The 18,997-nt window shown below is 43.0% G+C and overlaps 1 protein-coding gene across 1 annotated transcript in view; it reads right to left on the bottom strand.

Annotated features, from left to right (window-relative positions):
• The window catches only part of FGD2 (FYVE, RhoGEF and PH domain containing 2), a 47,844-nt gene that overhangs the window by 7,442 nt on the left and 21,405 nt on the right, over positions 1-18,997 (bottom strand). Inside the window, exons 9-13 of the mRNA XM_007483808.2 lie at positions 15,933-16,025; positions 4,269-4,348; positions 4,124-4,154; positions 1,781-1,873; positions 798-929 (exon numbers count right to left, since the gene is read on the bottom strand). Of these exons, the coding sequence (XP_007483870.1) occupies positions 798-929; positions 1,781-1,873; positions 4,124-4,154; positions 4,269-4,348; positions 15,933-16,025 (429 nt within the window). The remainder of the gene's footprint in view (positions 1-797; positions 930-1,780; positions 1,874-4,123; positions 4,155-4,268; positions 4,349-15,932; positions 16,026-18,997) is intronic.

Here is an 18,997-nt window from a genome sequence, read left to right as displayed (position 1 = left end):
AAATGAGAGGAGTCTCACATCCCTCACCCCTCTGCCCAGCAGCCCCACTGGAGCCCTTTCTCTCTCCCCTGTGGGGGTTAAGGGGGTTGGGGTGTGCCTGGCACTTGGTGGGGGAGAGGGACATGGCACTTGGTCTGGGGCGTCTCTAAAAGGTTCACCATCACTGCCCTAGAGGTCCTAATCTTTTTTTTTTTAGTTTATTTCTTTATTTAATTTAGAATATTTTCCCATGGTTACATGATTCATGTTCTTTCCTTCCCCTCCTCCCACCCCCCTCCTGTAGCCAATGAGCAAATCCACTGGGTTTTACATGTGTCATTGATCAATTATTTCCATATTATTGATAATTGCACTAAGGTGATCCCTTAGAGTCTACATCCCCAATCATATCCCCATCGATCCTTGTGATCAGATTTTCTGTGCTTCTGCTCCCACAGTATGTGGACAGCGTTCTTTCTCATAGGTCTGGAGGTCCTAGTCTTCCCCAAACATCCCACATATCCTGAGCTCTCAGGAAGTGTCTTTTTATTTTTATTGTTTTTTTTAAACCTTCACCTTCTGTCTTAGAATCAATATTGGGCATTGGTTCTAAGGCAGAAAAACCATGAGGGCTAGGAAATGGGGTTATGTGACTTGTTCAGGGTCACCCAGTTAGGAAAAGTAAGTGTTTATTGATTGGCTGAAAGAAACAGATGATTGAAAAAGGGGAGGGAGAGGTAAAAGAAAGAGGAAGGCCATGAAGATAAAAAAGGAAATACTAAATAATAAAGGAGAGAGGGGGAAGAGGTGCTGCTCACATAGCTACAGGCTCTGCAGTGGTGTCGTCTTCTGGTGAGGGCATTGAAGGGTGTCTTGCAACGCATACACATGGTCACCATCTTGTCCCGGACCCACTGGGGAGCTCGGATTCCCAGCTCTTCAGACTTCAGCTGATCAGAGGGGGGACATTTCAGAATGACCCTAAGTGTGGGACTAGAACTTCCTGACTCTCTTTCCATGGCTTCTTCCCCATCCCTGCAATTGAATATCACTTCATATTTTCCCAGACACTACCTGAAACCCTTCAGGCACTTCTGTGGAGTAGGCAGAGAAGGCAGCAATATCATCTCTGCTTAACAAATGAGGAAACAGAGGACCATAGAGGGGAAGTGACTTATCCCGGGTCACACAAATGAGAAGCAGAGCCAGGATGAGAGTGGGCAGCTAGGTGATGCAGTGGACAGAGAGAGGGGCTGGCGTCAGGAGGCCCTCTCTTCCGGAGCTCAAATCCAACCTCAAACACTTACTCTCTGTGTGACCTTGGGCAAGTTACTTAATCCTACTGGCCTCAGTTTCCTCATCTGTCAAATGAACTGGAGAAAAAAATGGCAAACCACTCTAGCCAAGAAAAACCCTCTCATGAAGAGTCAGGACAAGATTGCAACCATTAAACACTAGGCACTGTTTTGTGACTCCAGGCCCCCAGTCTCTAACCGCTACCCTACCTAGCTCCTAATTCATTGGCTTTTTTCCTATTGCTACTTGGCTGGGCTCTGCTCGGCCCCTGACCCCTCTCTAGAATGGGCTCTTTTGCTCTGGACTTATTTGCAGGGAGAAGATCCTGAAGAAATAAACTGGAAATATGACATTTCAGATCCAGGGGGAGATTTGGGGGTGGGATGGAGTGGGAGTGTAAAGCTTTCTACACTACACAGGGGACTCCCACATACGTGAGTTAGCCTGGGGACAGCAGAGGAATAGGGGGTATTGGGGGGAGAAGGGCAGGGCTCAGTGCATTTACTTGGTGCTCCTCAGAGTCTCCCTCCGTCCCCTGGACAGCAGCCTTGAAGGTTCCGTGCCGCCTCCCAATCAGATCGATGGCCCGTTGGCAGGCCTGGGAGCAGGAAGAAGAGTATGTTAGTTGGAGTGACCAGTTCCCCACATCCTGGGACCCAGGATCTTTCTTCCTTCCCTCCCTCCCCTTTTTAGAGCCATGCAATTCTCTGGGAAGTCCCAGTAGCCAGAAGCAAGATGGATTCACTAACTAGGGTCCACCCTGGGCCTGGGGCAGGGCATGGACATAAACACCTCTAGGTGGGAAGGTCAGATTGACTTGTCTATACTAGGCTTCACACCTCAATGCTTATCCCCCAAAGCAAGGCTGGGACAGTTGAGAGAGGAAGAAATGGTTTTCAAGCTCCCTCCCCATTTCTTTTGACCTATCTAGATCCTTGGATATCATTCAAGGTCTCTATCAAGACATCACTTCCAGGAAGCCTTCCTTGATCACTGGGCTGACTCCTAGAACTTGGGTCCTTCACCAGCCATTGGTCATTTACTCTGTTTACACTGATAGAATGTCTGCTCCTTGAGGGCAAGGGTTCTATTACTTTGCATTTGTATCCTCAGGGTCTCACACACTATCCGGTATACAGTAAGAGCTTAATAAATTATTACCAATTGGATGACCAATTGATGTACTGTGTCTCCCCAGTTGGTTCATACACTGTTGTTATCTTTCCTGATAGAATACATGTTCCCTGAGGTCAGGGACTTTGTATTTGTATCACTAGAACATCACACAGTAGCTGGCACTTAGCAGGGGCTTAATAAATGCTTTGTGATAAGTTAATGTGCCAATGCCATATCTTCCTAAATATGAAGTGCCTTGAGGGAAGGACTATGTCTCATATTTTTCTGTCTTCCTCAGCCCCTGATTGTGGGGCACTGTGGGCTCTCAATCCATTCAGTTCAACACATTTCATTTCATTATTTATCTATTTATTCATTCATTCATTTATCTATCTGTCTATCTATCTATCCATCTAAAACTCTTACCTTCTGTCTTAGAATTAATATTGCATATTGGTTCTGAGGCAGAAGAGAGATAAGGGCTAGGCAATGGGGGTTAAGTGACTTGCCCAGGGTCATATAGCTAGAAAGTATCTGAGGTCACATTTGAACCCAGGACCTTCCAACTTCAGTCTTGGTGCTCTTTCTACTGTACTACCCAGATGACCCTTCAACTATCATTTATTAAGCACCTACTATATGCCAGACACTGGGTATGCAAAGATGAAAAATGACACCGTTTCTGCCCTCAAGGAATTTACATTATGGTGCTAGTGATGGCAATGACACTAATTAATCAGCCAGCATTTGTTAAGCATCTACTATGTGTGAAATACAGTGGATATACAGATGAAGGTGAAATCATCCCTGCCTTAAGAGGAATCACAATCTAGTTGGGGCAACAAAGCATGCTGATTTGTGTGTAAAGATGACTCAAGGACAAATGTAATGGGCAAAGGAGAGATCATTTTCAGTTGGAGGAACTGACAGAGAGACTGAAAAGGCCCATTTCATGGATAGAGAGCCAGATCTGGAGAAGAGAGACCCTGGAATAAAATCTGGCTTTAGATATTTTCTAGTTGTGTGATCTTGGTCAAGTCACTTAACTCCAGTTGTCTAGCCCATGCTGCTCTTCTGCCTTGGAACCAATATTTAGTATTAATTTTGAGACAAAAGGTAAGAATTTTGAAAGAAAGAAAGAAAGAAAGAAAGAAAGACAGAAAGAAAGACAGAAAGAAAGGAAGGAAGGAAAGAAAGAAGAAAGGAAGGAAGGAAGGAAGGAAGGAAGGAAGGAAGGAAGGAAGGAAGGAAGGAAGGAAGGAAGGAAGGAAGGAAGGAAGAGAGGGAGGGAGGGAGGGAGGGAGGGAGGGAGGAAGGAAGGAAGGAAGGAAGGAAGGAAGGAAGGAAGGAAGGAAGGAAGGAAGGAAGGAAGGAAGGAAGGAAGGAAGGAAGGAAGGAAGGAAGGAAGGAACAACTCCCCCTGGTTAAGAAAAGGGAGTTGAGACAAGCACAACTACCCACTGTTTAAATGTCTGATAGTACCCATCTTCCTGACTCAACTATCTGTCCCTGGGTGAGTGACTCTGGCAAAGGGAAGGGATGAGCTCAGCCAGAGGCCTTAATTAAATTCCCTAGGCAGAGGGAGAACAAGGTCCCAGAGGAGATGTTCTGTGGGTCTATTCAAGAACTGGGGCTAGCAGGCTAGAAGGACTGGAACAAGGTTCTCTCTGCTGAAGCTATCACTGCCTTCTTCTCCCCAATCCCAGTTCCCAGGCTGGGCGAGGCGGGTTACCTGGATCCAGGTGTTCATTTCTTCCTGAGACCTGCCCCAAAATAGACATATCCATTAGGGGTAATTAAGCCCCCTCTCCCCATCTCCACCTTCAGCCCTCCCTCCCCATCCCCAGGCCTTATAGGGTGCACTTAAGATGCCTTACTGGGCTTGTAGTTCCAGGGTTCTCTGTTTCCCTGACACCAAGAACGAGTGAGGAAATTCCACATCATTCAGTTCCCGGACCTGTAGGGAAAAGAAGAATCATTCAGGAGCAGCAGCAACAAGGAAACCCACTGGGTGCTCTGGATCATATGAAGTTTAGCCTGGTGGGAGATAATGCACCTTGGAGATATGGTCGCTGCTATCCAGGCCACTGCTGGACGGATTCCCATATAATTGACCTTCGAATTGGATAGAATCCTAGAAATCAACTCTGCAGAATCACAGAATTTCTGAATTGGAAGGAACTTCAGTGGGATTATAGTCTGACCCTATATACAAAATAGAATCTACCCACTATAATCCACCAGCTTCTGCTTGGAGACGTCTAGTGAGAGGCAGCTCCTTCCATGTTTGGACAGCTCAAATTATGAGGAGGTGAGTGGCTAGGTCGCAGAGTGGTTAGAGTGCCAGGCTTGGAGTCAAGGAAGATTCATCTTCCCAAGTTTAAATCTGGCCTCAGACACTTAATAGTTGTGTGACCCTGGGCAAGTCACTTTACCCTGTTGGCCTCAGTTTCCTCATCTGTCAAATGAGCTGGAGAAGGAAATGGCCAACCACTCCAGTGTCTTTGCCAAGAAAACTGTAAATGGGGTCATGAAGAGTCATAAAGAAGGACTTAAAAATGACTGAACAACAATAGAAGAAGGGGAGGACTTCTTTTGATTGGCCCTAGAGAACAGAACTTGGAGCAGTGGGTAGAAACTGAAGGGAGGCAGAAGGTTAGCTTAACAGAAAGAAAAACCTTCCTAATAATTGAAACTATCCAAAAATGGAACAGGGTTGCCTCAGAGTTCCTTGTTGTGGGATCAGGGTGGTGGTGATGGATCATTGATTTGCTTGTCATCCCCTAAATGCTCCTGCCTTCCTTCTCTCTGCTGATATCTCCATTTTATCTCATTATCTCTTGTTTGTACATAATGAATCATACAGAATTGTTTGTATGTTGTCTCTCCCCTTAGACTGTAAGCTTTTTGAGGGCAGGGACAGTTAATTTTTTCCTCTTTCTTGGTACCCCTAGTATTTAGCACAGTGCCTAACACATCCTGTTGTTCACTTGTTTTGCAGTTGTGTCCTACTCTCCATGACCCCGTTGAGAGTTTTCTTGGCAGAGATACCACAGAGGTTTGCCATTTTCTCCTCTGGTTCATTTTTCACAGAGGAGGAAACTGAGACAAACAGGGTTAAACCTGTACAAGGTCAGATTCGAACTCAGATCTTCCTGACTGCAGACTCAATGTTCTATCTAATGTGCCCCCTAGCTGCCTCTTGCATTTAGTAGTTGGTGCTTAATAAGAATTTATTGACTTGATTCAATGGTCTTTAGGCATGAATTGAACCAGGTGGCTTCTGGGGGTCCTTTACAATTCTGGAAGTCTATCATTTGGGGAGTCTTAAGTCCAGGGAAATAAGATATTGTATAAAAAGCACATAATATCTTGGGGGATAGAGTGGTTAGTCTGGATTCCAGAAGTTCTGAGTTCAAACCCAACCTCTCATACTTACCGTGTAACTCTGGGCAAGCCACTTAACCACCATTGGCCTCAGTTTCCTCATCTGTAAAATGTGGGTAATAACGGCGGGTAATAACACCTCCCAGAGTTGTTGTGAGGGATCTAACCAGCTTTCCAGATGTTCCTCTGAACACTGGTGTTTGGGGAAATGTGAGTATGTGGGCCTGAGAGAAAACTTTTATGCTAGTGATATTTTCCCTCTTGGAGATACAATAACAAGTAGCATTTATATAATACCCGAGGAGTTGCCAGGTGCTTCACACGTTATCTCACAACATCCCTAGGAGGCAGGTACTGGTATTGTCTCCATTTTACAGGTGAGGAAATGGAGATAAACAGAGGTTAAGTGATTTGTGCAGGGTCACACAAGTAATACATATATGAGTCAGGATTTGAACTCAAGTCTTTCTGACTCCAAGACCAATACTCTATCTACTGGCCTACCATGATGCACTTTTTAGAAGGGAAAATATCACTAGCATCAAAATTATCTACTAGACAAATTATACATGGATCAAATATATTTATTATATGTGGCAACATTTTTTTCGCTTCAAAATAGGCTTAAATTTTGCGCTTTTTTTGTTCCAACATTTCCCTAGCTTCTCTTTATTCTTGGATATTTCATTTTCTCAACCCCTCCCAACCGATATTTATGGATTCCATCAATATATTTCAAGCCCAAGAGCTTCTTGTGGCCAATTCCATTTGAGAAATGCTGCTCGAGGAAGTTACTGTGCGGACAAGAAGACCACCCATAATGTTCCTCTCAGGAAGAGAAGGGGAAGGGCAGGGATCAGGGCCCAGGCTATGGAGTCTGGGGGAACAGGAGGCCACATTTCCTTGGATGATTTCTTTGTTTTGATTTTAGGTCAGGCTGGTTCCAAACCACAGGCACAGGCTCTTGAGCCAAAGAAGATACAGGAGGGACAGGAATGGATGCTTTTCAAGGTCCTTCCCAGCTCTGACATTTTCTGTTCTAAGGCATCTCCCAGCTCTGACATCCCTTTTCTGTGTCCCAAGACATCTCCAACCTCTGGTATCCTGTTCTTTGCTCTAATATTCTGTGTTTTAAGACATCACTCAGTTCTGACATTTCTGTTCTATGTTCTGATGTTCTGTACTTTAAGGGCCCTCCTAGCCCTGACATTCTGTGAGACACATCTTCTAAGATGAACAACAAACATCAGGATTGTCCTCTTTCCTTTTGCCTGACAAATGATATCCTCTCCAGGAGAGGATAGTGTGTTTGCATGGAGGGTGGGGATAGTGAGACAGAAAGAGGGACAGAAGGAGGGAGAGAAGGCAGGGATGGGGGGAGACATAAAAAGAGAGAGAGAAATGGAGAAAGAGAGAGAGAAACAGAGATAGAGAAATGAGACAGAGACAGAGAGAGAAAGAGAAAGAGGAGAGGGCAGAGAGAGGGAGGGAGAGACAGAGAAGAGAGAGGGAGAGAGAAAGAAGAGAGAGAGAGGAGAGAGAGGGAGAGGGAGAAGAGAGAGAAGAGAAGAGAAGAGAAGAGAAGAGAAGAGAAGAGAAGAGAAGAGAAGAGAAGAGAAGAGAAGAGAAGAGAAGAGAAGAGAAGAGAAGAGGGAAGCATAATCACATGGGTATAGTGGAACCAGTGAGCTCAGAGAAATCCACAGAGACCCACAGAGACCCATAGACAGGGAGGAATATTCAGACATATGCACCATAAACATTTCCATGGACATCCCTACTTGGACATATATTTAGAGACCCTCAGAGACACATACAAGCACAGACACTGACAGAAACACATAGAAAGAACAGATTTGGAGAGAGACATGCACAGAGATGTTTTGAGATGTACACAGCCAACATATTCTTCCAACACTTATACCAATTACTTACACACACAACCAGCTTTAGAATCAGGAATTCCAGCACCTGGGACAGATCCCACTGAATAGGGGTGGGGGTGGAGGCAGTGAGAAGTGCTATCAGAGGCTGATTCTGGGAGAAAGTCAGACCAGGGTGAAATCTCACATTGAGGCCCCTTCCCTATCCCTCAACTCCTAGGACAATACTCTCCAGGGGCCTCCCTTCTCCTCTACATTCTGTTGAGGTTGGTAGAGGATTGGAAAGATCCTCCAAGATACAGGACTAGCAGACTCTGGACCACTGAGGGGATAAGTGTGAAGCCTCATCTAAGCAATAAGAGTGTTTTCCCCACTCTATATTAATATCTAAGACATCCTCGTTAGTTAGGTTGTGCCTATGACTCAGATACATTTCTCATCAAAACTAATCAGAGTGGGGCAGCTGGGTGGCTGGTGGATTGAAAATCAGTCCTAGAGATGGGACTCAAATTTCAAATTTGACCTCAGATACTCAGTCAACTTCATAATTGTGTGACCCTGGGCAAGTCACTTAACTCCCATTGCCTAGCCCTTACTGCTCTTCTGCCTTGGAATGCATAGTATTGATTCTAAAATGGAAAGAAAGTTTTTGGCTTTTTTAAAAACCCAACAAACTCATCAAAAAGAATGCTTCAGCTTTGGTGCGTAAGCTTCCTCAGAACCCTCAGTAGACTCTGCTCTTCTGACTGGAGGTTGGTTGTTGTTGTTATTTGGTAGTGTGATCCCATCTGGGATTTTCTTGGCAAAGATCCTGGAATGGTTGGCCATTTCCTTTTCCAGCTCATTTTACAGATGAGGAAACTGGGGTAAACAGGATAAAGTGGCTGCCCCAGGATCAACCAGCTAGTAAGGGTCTGAAGCCGGATTTGAACTCAGGAAGACAAGTCTTCCTGACTCTAGGTCCTGTGCTCTATGCATTATGGCACCACTCTGCTGGAGGGGAGGAGAGAGGAGTAAAAACTCCTTGACACTAGAGAAAGGGTTTGGAAGCCCAGCACACTCTTCATTGCCCACCAGCGGAACTCTCCACTCTCATCATGCATCCACACCAGGCACGCTCTCTCTCCCCCACTTTCTAGGTCCCTTTGGTGCTTATCTACATTAAATTATAAGGGCAGAGACTACCTTTCTTTTTTTTTTTTTTAATTTTTATCCTAGGTACTTAGCAGAGCACCTGGCACCTAGTGGGTGCTTAAGAAATATTTCTTACACAAAATGACTTATGTTCTATCCTGGGTACCTGTGTTCCCTAGAAGTAGTAATGCTTCATTTTCCAGAAGGCTAAGGATTGACTTCAGGAAGAAAAACCTGAGCCAAACTGAGAGCAGATAAGCTTCCTGATAATGATTTACAGCTTCTCCAAGAATAGGCAGGCAAAGCCAAGCCCAGAAAATGCCAAGCTGAGATGCCCTTTTGGTGCCAGCTACAGGCTCCCAACAGTAGCCAACAGGTCCTGCTCCTGACACTCTCCATCTGATTCACAGTCAATGTGGTTTATCTTGGGCTCATTGTGTGTTAGGTCTGGCACAGAGTGGTACTTTAGAAGGTTAAGGTAAAGTGCCAGGCCTGGGAGAAGGAAGTTGGCAGCTGCCTCAGATGCAACAAGGCAGCTTTTAAAACTCCTTTTTTATAAACACACATGGTTTTATTATAACAGGAGGTGGTGGGACAGGCAGGGCATAAATAATAATTCACATTTATATAGTATTTTAAACTTTGCAAAGTGCTTTTGCATATATTTCCACAGCATTTCTCAAAAATTTTGTTTATACCACAGTATTATTCTCCATTAAGGAAGAGCATAGTTGGGAGCTTTTGCATGGAATTCAAAACATGTGTTGTTTTCATTTTCCAGAATACCGCTGTATTCACATGGGATTGCAAATGTAAGTTCCCTACAATTCAGAGAACACTGGGTATTTTCTTTCTTTTCTTTTTTAAAAAATCCTTACCTTCTGTCTTAGAATCAACACTAAGTATTGGTTCCTGTGCCAGGCATAACAGTAAGGGCTAGGCAATTGGAATAAAGTGATTTGCCCAGGGTCACATAGCTAGGGAGTGTCAGAGGTTGGATTTGAACCCAGGACCAACCTCCCATCTCCAGACCTCACTCTCTCCACTGAGCCACCTAGTTGACCCTTTCTCTATTATTTTTGAAGTTACAATCATCCTTTATTTTTATTTATTTATTAGAACCCTTACCTTCCATCTTGGCATTAATACTATATATTGGCTCCAAGGCAGAAGAGTGGTAAGGGCTAGGCAATGGGAGGTCAAGTGACTTGCCCAGGGTCACACAGCTGGGAAGTGTCTGAATCCAGATTTGAACCTCAGACCTCCCATCCAGCTGCCCCCAAAATCATCCTTTAAAGTCACTTAAATTCATAGTTTCTTTGTCAACCTTGATTCACTGTCTCATTCCATATAGCCAACTTATTGCTAAATTTTGTCATTTTATCACCACAAAATCTCTTGCATAAAATATATGTTAGATAAACATATTAACTTAATATATTTTAACATATATATATACATATTATGTATACACACACATACTTAAAAAAAAAACAATTTATCTTCTATCTTAGAATCAATACTAAGGGGGTTTAGCTAGAGATGGGAGTTCCTGCATTCAAATTTGGCCTCAATTACTTCTTAGTTGTGCCACTCTGGGCTTGTTACTTGACCCCCTTTGGCTCACTCTTACTGCTCTTTTTTCTTAAAACCAATATATAGTATTGATCTTTAAAGAATCAATACTAACTATTGGTTTCAAGGTAGAAAAGCAGTAAGAGCTAGGCAAAGAGTGTAGGGAGGATTGCCTCCATGAGGTTAAACAGAGAAGGATCTTAAGCTGTGCAATTGGAGATCTTTTTATCCTAATGCCCACAATTCTGGCCCCCCTTACCTTCTGTCCTAGTATTAATTCTAAGACAGGAGACCTGCAAGGGCTAAGCAATTGGGGTCCAGCGACTTGTCTAGGGTCACACGGTAGAAGTGTCCACCTCACTGTCTCTATAATAGACTTTTGTTTGGGTTTCCCTGCCTCCAAACCCTCTTCTCTTTAGTCTGTCTTCTGCTCAGCTGCAAAAATCATTTTCTTAAAGCTTAGGTCTGACTATATCACTTTCTGATTTCAATAAACCCCATCGGTTCTTTCTAACTTCTAGAGTCAAATCTAAACTCCTTTGTTTGGCATTTAGAGCTCTTTGTTTCATGGCCCTTACCTGGCTTTAGGTAGTTTATTCTTCATATCTTTGCCCTTCTGTTTTAGAGTTTTTACTAGGATATAAAAGAAGAACTAAAAAGAAGGAAAGAAATAAACATAGTGAGGAACAGCTACCATGCACTCAGGGACACATGGTGGATGGTTGAGGAGATAAGGCAGTTGGAGCAACTCTGCCCTTCTATATTCTGGAATTCTCTCTGGGCTAAAAGCAAAGTGACTGATCACTTCAAAAGGGTGAGGGGAATTGATATTTTAGATGATTCTGTCTAATAAGGAAGAACTATTGACAAGTAGAAATAACTAAAACCTTGGATGGAAGTGACTACCCCATCTGAGAATCATACATGAACTCACCTAAATTTGGGAAGAGTGGATTTTGATTAGGAGAAAAGCTAGGTAGGATCTCATGGCTGAAGATTCCAGAGGGATGTTGGTTCAAAAGAGATAAGATGCTCTCAACAATGAAATTCTAACTAGATAAATTATTCTGATAAAGAAGAAAAGGGGGAGTTTTCTAAAGATACTGATGGTGATAAACAGTTCAAATAAGTTAGACCTTTTCAAGAAGTCCAGAAGATGAGAGCAAGGACAGGTAATATCTCTCCCCAAAAGGGCAGCTAAGTGTCGAAGTGGATAGAGTGCCAGTCCTAGAGACAGAAAGATTCATCTTCCTGAGTTCAAACTCAGCCTCAGATATTCACTAGCTGAGTGACCTGGCCAAATCACTTCCTCCTGTTTGCTTCAGTTCCTCATATATCAAACGAGTTGGAGAAGGAAATGCCAAACCACTCCAGTATCTCTGCCAAGGAAACCCCAAATGGGGTCACAAAGAGTCGGACATGATGGAAAAATGACTGAATGACAATAAATCACCCTCCAAAATGGCATGGTCCTGGAAGAATAGGGTCAGGGGTTAATCTCATAACAAGTTGAAGCTTGTGATATATGATAAAGGCAATAAAGGGGGAGGGGACTTTAAAAAAGCTATTCTAGGGGCCAGGAGGAAGATCAAAGAAGGGACAGCTTGCTGTTCATGGGAACAGTGATGATGGATGAAGGAAAGAAAGTTGAACTACACAACTCTTATTTTTCTTTCTTTTCTTTCTTACCAAAGAGAATGATTTTTTAACCAGGAAAGATGGAACAAAAATGGTTAAAAGAATCTAAAACTCAAAAGAAGTGAGGCCATGGCAAAACAAGCACCTAACTCCTCTCAATGAGTTTGAGTCACTAGTCTCAAACAAACTACATTCCTCAGGCCTGAGATCATCTGTAGATCTGATTGCCAAATCACTAATGGTGACATCTGAAAAATCCCAGAGAATGGGATGGGTGCCGTAGGAACGGAGATGAGAAAGTATTGTCCAGATTATCGGGGAAAAAAGATAGATTCTTCAAACTATAGACTAGTGAGTTTGACTTGAATAGTTCTAGAATTCATTTTCAAAGAAGTTTTGGAGAACTTAAGAAGGGAAAGTTTGAGCACTAAATATACATCACTATGGGGCTAGCTTTGCATCTGTCCCCTCTTCTCTTTGAGCTATATGTAAGTATGGAAGAGTACATTTAAGCAGGAGACCAAGGAGATTATTTTGCTATTATTCTTCTGGCTATATCCCCTCACTGGTGACCCTTGGTTTAAGCTATTTGCCTCTAACTGGAAATGATTAAACCAATGAGGGCTTAGCTTTACATACAGACCCACTGATTCTGTTGGAACTGGGGTAATATTCCCCCCTGGGGATGAAATCTATGGGTGTAAGCTGGTGGAGATGGCCTTTACAGGCCCTATATTAGCTTTAGTAAAGGAGGGAAATAGGATAGACACCATTTATCAGGATCTCAGCAAGACATTTGCCAGAGGTTCTCATTATACCCTTGTGAATAAAATGGAGAGTTGTGGGCTAGTTGATATAATTAGATGGATTGAGAATTGGTGAAACAACTAATCCCCAAAAGTAGCAAAAAGGCTCTATGTCTCAATTATTGAAGGGTTGTCATGGAGGGATTAAATATTGAGGTGGGATTAAATTTATTTAGCTAGGCCCCAGAGGTTAGAGTCAGGGACAAGAAATGGTAGCTCAATGTCAGGAAAACAATTAGAGTTATCCAAACAATTCTAGGACAGCTAGGTGGCTGCAGTAGATAAGAGTGCTGGGTCTGGAGTCAGGAAGATTCATCTTTCTGAGTTCAAATTTAGCCTCAGACATTGTGTAGCTATGTGACATTGGGCAATTCACTTAACTCTCTTAGACTCTGTTTCCTCATCTGAAAAATGAGTTGGAGAAAGAAATGGCAAACTACTCCAGTATCTTTGCAAAGAAAACACCAAATGGGGTCACAAAGAGTTGGACACAACTAAACAACAAAAAACAATTTTGAACTATCCAAAGTGGAGTGGGTTGCCTTGAAAGGTACCGAGTTTTCCTCTTCTTAGATATCTTCAAGCAGAAATTGGATGCCCACTTGACAAGTATGTTACTATGGGGATTTCTTTTATATCTAGTTTGGACTAGCTGGCTAATAAAGTTCCTTCCCTATTTCAGTTCTAGGATTCTATAGAGCATCTAGGTGCTACAGTAGATACAGTCCTGGGCCTGGAGTCAGGAAGACTCATCAACCTGAGTTCAAACCCCATCTCAGATACTTACTAGCTTTGTGACCCTGGGCAAGTCACTTAATCCTGTTTGCTTCAGTTTCTTCATCTGTAAAATGATGTAGAGAAGGAAATGACAAACCCCTACAGTATCTTTACCAAGAAACCCCAAATGGGGTCATGAAGAATCAGATATGATGAAAAGTAACCAAACAACATGATTTTGTAGCATACTATTGGCCCTGTACTACTCAATGTTTTTATCAATAAATTGGATGAAAACATAGATGACATTCCATAGTTTATACATGTGATAAGTGTAGCAGACCTGAGATTTGAACTCAAGCTTTCTAATTACTTTCATAATGTCTTGCTTCTTCAATGGAGTACTAAAAAAGCAGAGTAAAGGTCCATATAGTCAAAGCTATGGTTTTTCCAATAGCAACATATGGCTCTGAGAGTTGGAATATAAGGAAAATTGAGTGTCACAGAATTGATGTTTTTAAATTATGGTGTTATAGAAGACTTTTGAGGATCTCTTGGACAGCAAGGAAATCAAGTTAATCAATACTTAAAGAAATCAATTCAGACTATTCACTGGAAGGTCAAATACTGAAGTGGAGGCTTAAATACTTTGGCTACATGGTGAGAAATCAGAATTCATTGGAAAAGACCCTGATGGTGGGAAAGATTGAAGGTAAATGGAGAATGGGGTAGGAGAGGATGGAATGGATAGATGGAGTCTCTCTCTTTCTCTCTTCTCTCTCTCCCTCCCTTCCTCCTTCTCTCTCTCTGTCTCTTTCTCCCTCCTTCCTTCTCTCTCTCCCTCCCTCTCTGTCTCCCTCCCTCCCTCTCCCTCTCCTTCTCCTTTTCTCTCCTCTCTCCCTCTCTCTCCTCTCTCCTCTCTCTCTCTCTCTCTCTCTCTCTCTCTCTCTCTCTCTCTCACACACACACACACACACACACACACACACACACTCACAGACACACACACCTTCCTCCCTACCTTTAAATTCTCTACCCCTGTTCAAGAAGCAGGTGTAGGCTAAGGTAGAGGAGCTACTGAAGGGGAATTGAGAAAATTCACCCTACCTTTTTGTAGAAATGGAAAACTATGGATATAGAATGTTGTATACAATGTCAGAAATAAAGTGATATATTGGTTGGTTTTGGTGCACTTTTTTTATCTTTTTTTATTCTTTGGGTAAATCCACTTCCATCCAAACCCGGAGCATTTTTGTGGTGGCGAAGTTCTGTGCTTCTTGCAGTACATGTAGAGATGTGACTCCTTGACTGGCTGAGATAATCCTGAGCATAACACTGTGTACCTGTGTTAGGGGACTTACTTGAATGTTGCAAAAGGAACTGTTGAGAGGTTTTGCATGTGTGTGTATAAGAAAGACAGAAAGAGGAGAGAGAAAGGAGGAGGAGAAGGAGAAGGAGAAGAAGAAGAAGAGAAGAAGAAAGAAGAAGAGGAAGAGGAAGAAGAAGAAAGAGGAAGAAGAGAAGAAGAAGAAAAAAGAAGAAAGAAAAAGAAGAAGAACAAGAAGAACAAGAAGAACAAGAACAAGAAGAACAAGAACAAGAACAAGAAGAACAAGAACAAGAACAAGAACAAGAACAAGAACAAGAACAAGAACAAGAAGTAAGCTAAGGGATGCCCTTTCCCCTTAAGAGTGATCAGGAGAGCAGCTATTGTTCTGAACCTATTGTGCCTCCTAAACTAGAGATTTGGCAGATGCCATATAGCTATGTCTAGCCTGATATCCCTCTTGGAGGCTGAAGGAAAGATTGCCTATCTTTGGAGGTCTTGGACCTTGTCTACTATCATCTGTTCCTCCCCACATTTAGGTTCTTGGAAAAGCCAGGACAACCTTTCTCTTACTCTTCACAAGAGGAAAGAAAGTCATTTCCTTTAGAGAGCAGGTGAGCTTAGATCAGATTTCAGATCATACATATTAATGCTACTCATAAGCCATGTCTATTGTTGTTGTTTAGTCATTTTGGTCTCATCTAACTCTGTGACCCTAGTTGGGGTTTTCTTCACAAAGACACTGGAATGGTTTGCTCTTTCCTTCTCTAGTTCATTATACAGATGAAGAAAACTGTGGTCAACAGGGCTAAGTGACTTACCCAGGGTCACACAGTTAGGAAGTATCTAAGGCCAGATTTGAATTCAGGAAGATGATTCTTCCTGACTCCATGCTTGACACCTAGCTGCCATATCTATATATTCAGACAAATTCTACTCAAATATATCTTACATTTGTTCCAAGATGTAGTTTGCTGTGTAGAGGAGGGAAGACATATTTGGAAAAGAAGATGATATAAAAATAAAGGATACCAATACTTTAAATGAAATGGAGGGACCAGAGGAAATTCTCACCTTCATCCCCGCCACATCAATTCGGGTCCTCACCTGGAACTGAGCCCCAACCTGAATCACCTTAGGCACACAGTACAGCAGCATATTGTTGAACTGATGGAGGAAAAGACATGGAGTCACTGTTAAAATAATAAGAATAACCAACAGGAATTTAATACTTTACAAGTTTACATACATTATCTCATTTGAGTTTCACAACAACCCAATAATGTGGGTAATGTAGGTATATATCCTTTTTCCCCTAACCCTTACCTTCTGTCTTAGTATCATTCTAAGGGCTAGGCAATAGGGGTTAAGTGACTTGCCCAGGGTCACACAGCTAGGAAGTGTCTGAGACCAGATTTGAACCTAGGACTCTCTTCTCTAGGACTAGTACTCTACCCACTGGGCTATCTAGTTACCTAGTTACCTATATATGTAAACATAATATATATATATATATAACACACATATATATATAAACCTGGATATATGATTTCATTAGTGTAGGGAACTTCTATAGCAGAAATCCCTTCTCCAAATGTACATAAAGCAAATGTTCTGTAATTTATCATTTTAAAGAGTTGCCTGGAGGGATTGGGAGCAAGATATTTGCCTAGGGTCACACATATGTCAGAAATGAGATTTGAACTCAGTCCTTCCTGACCCCAAGTCCAGCTCTCTATCCACTAAACCACACTGTCTCTAAGTGCAGGTATTAATATTCTCCCTTTACAGATGAGGAAAAACGGAGCCCAGAGAATTTAAGTGACTTATCCAAGAGCTCATGCTGAGAAAAAGTAATAACTGGAATTTATATGATACTTTAGGGCAACTAGTCAGAGTAGTGGATTAGAGTCTTGGTCCTGCAGTGAGGAAGATTCATCTTCCTGAATTCAAATCAGGCCTCATATACTTACTAGCTGTGTGACCCCAGGCAAGTCACTCAACCCTCATTGCCTCAGTTTCCTTATCTGTACAACAAGACAAAAAAGGAAATGGCAAACCATTCCAGTATTTCTGTTAAGAAAATCAAAAATGGGGTCATTAAGAGTCAAACACAACTTAAATAACTGAACAACAATATTTTCATTTTGGGGGGCAACTGGGTGGCTCAGGAGATTGAGAGCCAGACCTAGAAACATGAGGTTCTGGGTTCAAATCCAGTCTCAGATACTTCCTAGCTGTGTGATCCTGGGTAAGTCATTTAACCCCCATTTCCTAGTCTTTACCACTCACTCTTCTGCCATAGAATCAATACATAGTATTAATTCTAAGGTGAAAGGTAAGGGCTTTCAAAAACAAAAAAAGACCACTATTTTGTTTGTGATTAAACATTACATATACAACCCTGGGAGACAGGTGTTATTATTATTTTTTTAATTTTTTTTTAAACCTTTACCTTCCATCTTGGAGTCAATACTGTGTATTGGCTCCAAGACAGAAGAGTGGTAAGGGCTAGGCAATGGAGGTCAAGTGACTTGCCCAGTGTTAGCTCTCTCTCAGAGGGGAGAGAAGCCACAAGGTAGGAAGATAGAGACAGGATAGAAGTTTTGATACCACGAGGGGAGTGACGGAGTCCTATTAGAGATATGAGGTGGTCAGAATGAGTCTTTATTAATTATCAATGAGCCACAGCTAAGCTCTGATCAAAGGACCATTGCGTAGGCTTTTCCAGTCCAGAGATCCATACCACACAGGTCAGAGAGGTGAATAGAGAAAGATTAAAGATAGAGCTTGGCCAGAGGCCAAGCTCCTGCAAGGACAGCCATCAGCTAGCCTGAAAGAGAAGGAGAGTCAGAGAGGGAGAGGCGGAGCTTGCTGGGCTAAATAGTTTTTGATATGCAAATATACACAGTACATAGGGATGAACCTCATTGGTTAATGACAAGGCATAGGTGTGGTTTCTCTTAACCAGGGGAGAACAAAGAAACCTGTTTTCCCGCCTAACCTGGGAGAAGCTGGGGTCAAGGGTCAGAGGCCTTCCCAGCCATGAGCACTACTGAGCATGCCCAAGACTGACTGTTCCCCTTGCCCATAGCTAGGCGTGGGCTGCTACACCCAGGGTCACACAGATGGGAAGTGTCTGAGGACAAATTTGAACCTAGGACCTCCCATCTCTAGGCCTGGCTCTCAATCCACTGAGCTACCCAGCTGCCCCCTACAGGTGTGGAAACTGAGGCAGGGGGGTTGGCTGGAGTCACACATTGGTGTCTGAGGCACAATTCAAACTCAGGTCTTCCTGATTCCTGATCTTAAGCTCTATTCACTTCCCCATCTAGGCGCCCAGTAAGTGACAGAACCAAGGACTCAAACCCAAATTCTTAGTGCAATGCTTGCTGTCTGTAGACGGCACCTTGCCTAAGGTTTCTCCCTTGGAATTCAATCTATTCACCCCTTGGTCTCCCAGGGCACATGTTCCCATCAAGGGACCATTGGAAGATGGTCATGTCTCCTGTGGTTTGCACAGTGATGAGGATCGCATTTACCCAGTGTCTTCTCCAACATCCCAGGTTTCTCTAACTATGCCAGTCAAAGGAGTCTTGAAACTTCATGATCCAAGACTCCCATCAACAGGGCCATAAGGCTGAGCAGTGGGCTGACTGCACCCAGAAGGTAGGACAGAGCGTGCTGAAGCACCAGGAAACTATGTGCTCAATCACTGGATCAATGATTAGTCCTAGAGGCAGAGCCAGTGTCCAAGAAGTCTGTTCTAACATTCTCGTGAGTGATATAAAATCCAAGGGACCCAGAGCTGGAAGTGACTCAGTGGAGATCTTCTCTGTCTCTGTCTCTGTCTTCTCCTTGTCTTCTCTCTGTGTCTCTCTGTCTGTGACTGTCTGTGTCTGTGTCTGTGTCTGTGTCTGTGTCTGTGTCTGTGTCTGTGTCTGTGTCTGTGTCTCTGTGTCTCTGTCTCTCTCTTTCTCTCTCTCTTTCTCTCTTTGTCTCTCTCCCCTTCCCTCCCTCCCTCTCTCTCTCTTGAACCTTTACTTTCTTTCCTAGTTACAACTCTAAGACGCAAGGGCAAGGGCTAGACAAATGAGGTTAAGTGATTTGTCCAGGATCACACAGCTAGAAAGTATCTG

This window comes from Monodelphis domestica, chromosome 2 (assembly GCF_027887165.1).
Source record: "Monodelphis domestica isolate mMonDom1 chromosome 2, mMonDom1.pri, whole genome shotgun sequence".
In the NCBI taxonomy this organism is placed as follows: Eukaryota; Metazoa; Chordata; class Mammalia; order Didelphimorphia; family Didelphidae; genus Monodelphis; species Monodelphis domestica.
Note: the sequence above shows the minus strand (reverse complement) of the source record. Positions and strands in the feature narration are given on the sequence as shown.